Below are 9,138 nucleotides of genomic sequence, written 5' to 3'. Positions count from 1 at the left end.
TTTATTAGTTCCCCAAATTAATACTTTTATAACTTCTTACGCTTGTCTTTACTGCAATCTCTGAACATAAATTGTGAAGATCTGAGGGACACTTATCACTTCCCCAATCCATACCCTTGTGATTTCCTATGTCTGTCTTTACTTTAATCTCCTAATCCCGTCATCTTCTTCGTAAACTGAGGAGGATGTAAGTCGCCTCAGGACCCTGTGATAATTGCGTCAACTGCATAAATTGTTTGTAGAGCATGTGTGTTTGAACAATATGAAATCTGGGCATCTTGAAAAAAGAGCAGGATAACAGAAGTGTTCAGGGAACGCCAGAGATAAGACTTCTGGCCGCCAGTGAGCCGGACAGAACAGAGCCGTATTTCTCCTCTTTCTAAAGCAAATAGGAGAAATATCACTGAATTCTTTTTCTCAGCAAGGAACATCCCTGAGAAAGAGAAAGCGCCCTGAGGGTAGGTTTACAGACGGCCCCTTTAAGGCCTGCTGTCTTTTATGGTCTAAGCTGAAGGGATGAAATAAGCCCCCGGTCTTCTGTAGGGCTCCCAGGCTTATTAGGACCAGGAAAATTCCCACCTAATAAATTGTGGTCAGACAGGTTATCTGCCCTCAAACTGTTTCCTGATGTTATCAATGACAAAGCGTGCCTGAAACTTCATTAGCAATTTTAATTTCGCCCCATCCTGTGGTCCTGTGATCTCGCCCTGCCTCCACTTGCTTTGTGGTATTTTATTAGCTTGTGAAGCATGTGATCTCTGTGACCCACATTCTATTCGTGCACTCCCTCTCCTTTTGAAAATCGCTAATAAAAACTTGCTGGTTTAAGGCTCGGGGAACATCAGGGATCCCGCCTACATGTGATGTCTCCCCCAAGCCCCCCCCCGCCCCGACACCCAGCTTTAAATTTCTCTCTCTTGAGCTCCTTCCCTTTATTTCTCAAACCAGCTGAGACATTTAGGAAACAGAAAAGAACCCACGTAACCAGCGGGTTCTCCCGATAAAAAATACCTTAAAACATAACAATAAAATGTTTAAAATTGTCTCTGTAAAATTATTATTAAGTCTAAAACTCCTATTCACAGGGGAATAAACTGAAAGAGGAAAAAACAATTTGTTTAGAGTTAAGATTAGGTCAGAATTAGTACCAACACTTTAGTTGAGTTTAGGAATTCAGAAAATACCACAACCTTCTGACTCCTCTCTCCATACCATTCTTGGAACCAAAACTCCCCTTTCGGTCATAAGCAGGCCCCACATACAAAGGAGTGTCATGAAAAAAAGCAGAATACAGAAAAATAGGCAATGAATTCAGAAGAGCTGAGTTCCAGCTCTAGCCATGTTACTAACTGCTGCAGCAACTTTGGGTAAGTCAGTAAACCTTTTGGGACCTCATTCCTCATGGCTGAAGTCAAAATGATCTACCTTGCGAGATTTTTATTAAGAGGAGTAAATGAAGCAATGAACACAGATGCACCTTATATAAGAAGATTAGATACATACATACACATGAGCACAATTTTTTAACTATATGCAGACTATACAGTAGCATTATCAGTTTAGATTAGTAATTTGTGCTAAAATTGGACTGGACCCAAAACAAATATGAAACAAGGTGAAGGCTAATTTCCTATCCACTTCCTACTTCCCACCGTCTGTGGCAGCCTTGATTTTCCCTCCATTAAAATGCTGGAAGTGCCTGGCGGCCTTCATTGCCTCTTTCATGGCACGCAGGCTTACAAATCAGGGCGCACGGTCCTTTCTTATCTCTTTAATGAGGTAAGCTGGGCTGAGCACCTGTCTGCTACTGTGACCTGGACGTCATATTACTGGCACCACAGCTCCTCTTGCACATTAATTTTAAATGACATCCCTTCACTTGGACATATTTCCCAGATTTTGACCTGTCTTTGTTCATCTCATTTTAGTTCCCTAATAAATCTATATCCTTATTAATCATTATTTTTCCTAACTTGGAAAACAGTCAGCTATTCCAAGTAGTGAGAATGCTCATTTAAGATCCCCTGAGATCCAGCATGGATGGCCTTTCTGTGTAAGACTAACCTATTACTGCATTATCACAGTCACAAAATAATAGCACATCCAGAGGCAAACAGAAAGAAAAAGAAGAGAAGGGGAGGGCAGTCCTGTTCAGTTATCTCCTGCTATATGACTTACAGAATACAACAAAACAATGGTTACCTATCAGCCTAAGGATGCTATACTATTTGTTTTCATATTAACAACTCATTTAGCTTACATGGCAGGAGAGAGTTGTGACAAAAAAAAAACCCCCCCTGCCAAAAAAAACATCTCGAAAAGACACAGCGAAAAAGAAAAAAAAAAAAACACACCGTGTGAGAGTAAAACACATCTGTCTCATATAAAAAAAAACACAGATGGGAAAAAAAAAATGAAGGAAAAACAAGAGGGAAAGCAAGTAGGAAAGAAAAGCAAGCAAGCAGGGAGGGAATAAATAAAAAAAAAAAAAAAAGAAAAAAAAAAAAAGATGCACACAACGTATTAGGATAACATCTAACAGATGCAAGGAGTTAGGAAAAGGCTCCATGCATCCTAACATATACTTCAAGAATAGCAGCAATTAAGACATCCCACAGCAATTAAGACATCTCACAGCAACATGCAAAGCCAGGGAGGGTGAGGAAAGTGCCTGGGGACAAGACACAGTTTACAGTCCAAGCCAATAAATCCTCAGGCCCCTAAGGTACCTAAGAAATTCATTTATCTCTAACAGCATGAAAATATAATTTACTTCTCCTAACAGAACTAAGAATGACCTGACCACAGGTTTCCAAGTTGCACCTTCAGCCATCCTGGATTAAAGGTGAATTTGAGCCACAGACTATTCTCCATTCATAAGAAGTAACCCAGAGAAAGGCGGGTCAGTATTGAGAGAAAGGATAAGGACAGACAACTGAAAACTAAGGCTTTTCAATTTCTGTAGTTACTCACACAAGAAATCAGTCAAAAAATATGGAGGCACACCTATACACAAGCTGTCATTAAGTATGGATGATTCACTAAGGCAAAATAAGGCAAGCAAGGATGACTATACTGGTCTCATTGAGCTAAATGTTAGTGACCTCAACATAAAACGTCTATGACATCCTCAGCCATGAGAAACATCACAAGACTCACCTCATGTTTGGAGAAGAGCCGCACGGCCTCCAGCTGGTGGAAAATAGGGTAGTGCTGGGAGTCGATCTGGTCACGCCTGTAGACATCACCCACCACCAGGAAGGCATCTAGCCCCGCGTGCAGCAAGTCCCACTGGTGTGCAGACGTGTGCGCTCTCAGCATGTGAGTCCGATTCAGGTAATAGTTGTCCCCCTTCTTCCTGCTGGGGTGGTCGGCTGGGATGAGCAGGCTGTCAAAGTTCTGCCAGGTCGTGACCACTGGAGAAAGGCTGTCGTAGACCGAGAACAACGGGGTCCCGAAGCGGCCCACGTACTGCTTGTAGAAGTGCTCCTTCACCCTCTCCTTGATCAGCCACAGAGGGTGGTGCTGCTGGTTGTGCAGGTTCCTGCCAACTCTGGTGAGGACCTTCCGGGTGAGGTTGCTGTAGTCGTCCTGAGGGTAGGATGTGCCCAGCAGCTCCACCACACTGCCTGGAGCTCTCTGGGCAGCACACTCTGCTGCAGCAGGTCTCGATCCCCAGGCCTGGTGCTGATGGCCCCTGGAGATGTGACTGGCCTTGCTCACCAGGTAGACATAGGCATGGGCACCTCTCCTGAGAGCTGAGCCCATCATTGTAGAAACTTCTCACGGGTTCTGGAAAGAGCACACAGGCAAAGCACAAGTCAGGTGTCACTCTGTGGAAAGCAAGTCTGTTCTTTGTGTCTCCCACCAGCTGCCTCTTGTCATACTGGCATGTCTCCCCCACTATGACCTCCACACAGCTGAAAGAGCCAATTAAAGACACCTGACAGATGCGTGATACTTAATGCACTAAATCAGAAGGTTCTTGGAAGTCACTTTTAGATCCCTAATCTCTAGTTGTTCTTCCTTTGTCATTCAGATCCTTGGCTTTGTACAAAACCTCATTTATTATGTTATCATGTCCTGAACTTGTGATGTGGAAAAAAACTTTAAATGTGACAACCTGTACATTATAGAACCAAAAACCTTTAGAGGGATCCCCTAAAATACAGCATTTAATTGGACCCTACTATGGGTCCCACTAATAAAGGAAGCAAATGGTTAGATAGAGGCCCCTGAAGGAGAGTGGAAGACAAGAGATTAGAAGAGCCATCCTTCACATTTCTACCAATCATTAGAAGCTCTCTTTATCTCTGACATAGCGTAACTTCTGGATTACTTCACTGGATCACAAAGGGATACTACTAATTTTTTTAAAAAGTTTTAAATAAAATACACCACTTTAGATGGTGGTTAACTTTAATATTTTAAAAATAAAATAGAAAATCTAAGGAAATGTTACACAAAGTGATAGCCTATATCAATGGACAGCTGTAAACGCAAGTCTTCTCCCATCTGGTCACTTAAACTTCATACCTTTGTGGCGCCTTCTCAATTACACCTTTGGCAAAACAGCACATTTCTACTACACACCCACAATTAACCAGAAACAGGACTAAACTTGTTGGGGGAGAGGGACAGAGCAGCCGGAAGACAGAGCACTGACCTAGATTTTTAAGTAACTAAAATGCCTAGAATTTAATAAAATCACCAAACTTTACAGCTGAAAGTCACCTCAGCTGTCATCTAGTATAGGCAGTTCAAGTCACGGATGAGGTAAGAAAGACCTAAGTGTAACAGCGAAACTGTAGGCTAGTGGAAGAGTTCAATAAGACAACCGCAAAGGGCTGTGGACCACTCACACGGTGTCTTCTTCCCACTCCCACAGAAGCCCCTGATGAACTCACTCAGGGATCCCAATAAGGAGAGTCTTGAGATGTCACTTCCCAATGTTCACAAATAATTTACGTTCACAAACTTCAATTATAAAAATCCATCTTCTAAAATGTGGAATTCTTCCCTACTGGGCTACTTTAAAGCATACAACTACGTGGCTGTTTTACTGCAAGGGCCGTGCAATTATACCAAGAAAATATGTAACTTCATGATATGAAGCTGCATTAGGAGAGAATTATATTGTTCCAAGTCACTATCAAAGGCACAGTCTGTCCCTGGACGACACAATCCACCTGACTCCAAATTAGAACTGAGGATATCTAGCTTCAAGTTGAAGGGCTGTGCTTGCGTGTGATTGCTTCTTAGAAGCCGTGCACAGCACCTTTGTCTGAGACTGTCATCACTCGAGACATTTTCAAAGACACCCAGGAACTCTCTGGTTTTATGCACTTATGGCATTATTTTGTCAGAGTTGTTGCAAAAGGGCTTTTGGCTGAGCTTCAACTGAAATGTCTTCCCATCTAGTGTTCAGTGACTTGTCACTGCAGTGGGTATGAATTTTAAATATGCATATGCAGCCTTACACGTCTTAGCACAAAATGAAGCCGTGAGGTTATTAGCTACCTAACTCAGCACCCTCGCCAACACACAGGAAAACCGTTCTTCCTTCCAAAGGCATATGCTGTGAGACAAAGTTCAGAATTGTTCTGGGGAAGGTGCTTCTGATGCAGTTACTTGTGCGCTGCTGTCGATGCTTTTCCTTCCCAGTTTCCTGCTCTTCACACACCCAAACCCACACTTAGGTTCCATTCCCAGGGATGCGCCCCAGCCTCGTGTCCCTTCCTTGCTCTCCTCACGCAGTCCCCAGCTTCCCGATGAAAGTTTGAGGTTCTTGCCCTCGTTTTCAGGCCTTCTATCTATCTGCTCAGCCCTGCTTACATTCTTCACTGTCATTCACCCCAGCCAGAAAAGTATTTGTCCTCTATTACCATCTCTAACAGAGGGAAAGGGATGACTAGGAGAGCCTTCCCACTTCTATCTGAGAAGTGACTTCCTTTCCTCCCGCCTCCATCAAATTTCTCTATAAGAAATGTATCATCTGGAAACACATAAGAGACCCAGGAGGATAAGACCAACGACGTTCATACTTCTATTAACACACTGTTCTTCCATTTGATCCTTCAACAGTTCTGTGATGTAGGTATTGTACGTACCACTTTACCAACAAAGAATATAAAGCTCAAAAAGATCACGTAACTAGCATAAATTCATATGCCTAGCTAGCCATGAGACACAGTTCAGAATTCTTGGCAATTCAAATATAGCTGACCCTCAAACAACATGGATTGAACTGTGAGGATCCACTTACACGCAGATTCTTTCCAATAACAGTTACACTGAGTGTGACTGCCCCTCCTGCCTCCCCTGCCACCTCCTCTATCTCTTCTACCTCTGCCCGCCCTGAGAAGGCAAGACCAATCCCTCCTCTCCCTCCTCAGCCTACTCAATGTGAAGATAAGAATGAAGAGCTTTAGGATGATCTACTTCCACTTAATAAATAGTAAATATATTTTCTCTCCTCATGATTTTCTTAATACCATTTTCTTTTCTCTAGTTTATTGTAAAAATACAGTATAGAATGCCTGTAACATATAAAATATGTGTTAATCAACTGTTTATGTTATGAGTAAAGCCTCCAGTTAACAATTAGTAGTTAAGTTTGGGGGAAGTCAAAGGTATACAGGAATTTTCAACTGACTGAGGGAGGGTAATCAGTGCCCCCAAAGCCCCCATGTTGTCCAGGGGTCAAGTGCATTTCTCAGTAGGGTATGGTGGCCCACGCCTATGATCCTAACACTCCGGAAAGTCAAGGCGAAAGGATCACTTAAGCCCAAGAGTTCGAGAGCAGCCTGGGCAACATGGCAAGACCCTGTTTCTAGAGAAAAAAAAAATTCTTTAATAAATTAGCCGGGTATGGTGGCACACACCTGCAGTCCCAGCCACTGGGGAGCTAAGGCAGGAGGACTGCATGAACCCAGGAGTTCAGGCTTCAGTGAACCAGGATCGCACCACTGCACTCCAGCTTGGGTGACAGAGTGAGACCCTGCCTGACCAAAAAAAAAAAAAAAAAAAGTATTATTTCTCAATCAAACGTCCAAGATTAAGTTCAAATGATATCTCCGCAATGACCTCCCTTAACTTCTATTTTATCTAATTGAGATTATATATCAATGTGTTTTTAAATACATAAATGCATGAATAAGTAAATCCAATAAAACACATTAGTTTAGATGGCAAAAATGAAATAAGTATTTAACTACAGACCTAAGGGTCAAATCTGCCCACAGTCGTCTGTTTGGGTTTTTTTTTGGTTTTTTTTTTTTGTGGCTTTGGCCTTTTTTTGTTTTTGAGACAGGGTCTCACTCTGTCACCCAGACTGGAGTGCGGTGGGATGATCATGGCTTACTAGAGCATCGACCTCCCAGACTCACGTGATCCTCCTGTCTCAGGCTCCAGTGGCTCCCTGCCCCAGAGATAGCTAGGATTACAGGTCCAAGCCACTACACCCGGCTAACTTTTGTATTTTTTGTAGAGATGAGGTTTCACCATGTTGCCCAGGCTGGTCTCAAACTTCCGGCTCAAGTGAGCTGCCCACCTCAGCCTCCCAAAGTGCTGGGATTACAAGCATAAACCATTGTGCCTTGCCCATAGTCTGTTTTTGCAAATAAAGCTTGTTGGAACACAGCAACAGCCATTTGTTGATTTAACATCTGCAGTGGCTGTCTTGCTATCAAGGTAAGATTGAATAGCTGCTACAGAGACTGTGTGGCCCACAAAGCCCAAATACTCACTATCTGGTCTGTTATAGAAAGAGTTTGCTGAGCCCTGTTTTAGCTTAACCTACTGAAAAATTTTTCACATTATTAATAAAATCTTCCTACTCACAAATATATGTAGATTATAAAGTCACAAAAAAGGAGCAAGAATACAAATGTAGACATGAAGTATGTTAGCACTGGTACAAAAGAAACAATCAGACCAACTATAAGAAGAGAAAACACAGTATAATGGGCAACAGGCCAGACTTCGCAGAGATGCCAATGTTGGTTTGATCCTAAGTTGACCTCTTAGCTGCCGTGTATCATCCTTAAAAACATTATTTAACCTTTCTGGCCCTCAAGGTCCTCATCTGTAAAACAGAGAAAAATAATACCTACCTCATAATGAAAAGATTACACTAGATTGTGTTCATCAGCTAATTAACTCATTGCTCAGTGTTTAACAGATAAGATGAGCTGAATTCAGAGTTAAAAGTGACCCAGAGATTTCAAGAGATCAGGTAATGGATGAACTAATAAAGTCATTCACTGATACAGAGAACTCAGAATGGGTTTCGTTGTTTGTTCAGATCATCTTTTGTAGAGGGAAACAGATTTGGACAAACGGAAGTTCAGTATGAATGAGATAGCCACATTACAATTTCTGTAATATTATAGTTTGGAAAGGAGGTAAGACATTAGTCCTGGAAATGTAGACCTTGGAGGTAATTTGCATAGATGGAAGAGTTAATATCACAAGCATATATAAGAATCCATGGGAGGCTAAGAGCAAGATAGAAGTGGGCAAAAGATAGAAGAATACTTGGAACTTACCACATTGAAGGGAAGGGGATGTAAGGAGTAAGACAGAGGGGACATAAAGGGTGCCACAGCACAGAAGTCGGGGAAAAGACATCTAGAAGGAAACAGGGGCCTTTTCTGAACCCAAATACCACTCAATGTGCAAGTTCAGTGTGCCGTATTATTACTACCTGCTGTTGTCTGTATTCCTACTAGACTGTGTGGTTCTTGAGAGAAGAACACACAGTCACACATATATATACATACATACTCTTTCTCCCCTCTCTGTCTCTCATATTTATCACTGTATGCCCGGAATCCAGCACCACATCTGACGCTGGGTGGAAGACGCCAGAAGAACAGAATAGGAAGAAAAAGAAAGAATGGAAGGAAATTGGTCAGCAAGGTCAAACTCAACAAAGAAGCCTGCCGCTTTGGTAGGGGCAGTAAATAACTATTTAAAAACTCAATAGAGTGAAGAGACAACTCACAGAATGGGAAAAAGTATTTACAAGCCATATATCCGGTAAAAAGTCAATGTCCAAAATATATAAGGAACTCATGCAACTCAACAGCAAGAAAGCAAATAACTTAAAAATGGGCAAACGGGCCGGGCACAGTG

At 42.2% G+C, this 9,138-nt stretch overlaps 1 protein-coding gene across 3 annotated transcripts in view; it reads right to left on the bottom strand.

Moving 5' to 3' along the window:
• Positions 1-9,138, bottom strand: part of FARS2 (phenylalanyl-tRNA synthetase 2, mitochondrial) — a 547,898-nt gene that overhangs the window by 407,184 nt on the left and 131,576 nt on the right. For all 3 annotated transcript variants that reach the window (XM_011984592.1, XM_011984594.1, XM_011984591.1), the window contains one exon: positions 3,160-3,792. In XM_011984592.1, coding sequence (XP_011839982.1) covers positions 3,160-3,771 — 612 coding nt within the window. In that variant the 5' untranslated portion in view covers positions 3,772-3,792. The remainder of the gene's footprint in view (positions 1-3,159; positions 3,793-9,138) is intronic.

The sequence above is a fragment of the Mandrillus leucophaeus genome, unplaced genomic scaffold, assembly GCF_000951045.1.
Source record: "Mandrillus leucophaeus isolate KB7577 unplaced genomic scaffold, Mleu.le_1.0 Scaffold27, whole genome shotgun sequence".
NCBI lineage: Eukaryota > Metazoa > Chordata > Mammalia > Primates > Cercopithecidae > Mandrillus > Mandrillus leucophaeus.
This window is presented reverse-complemented; position numbering and strand designations above follow the sequence as displayed.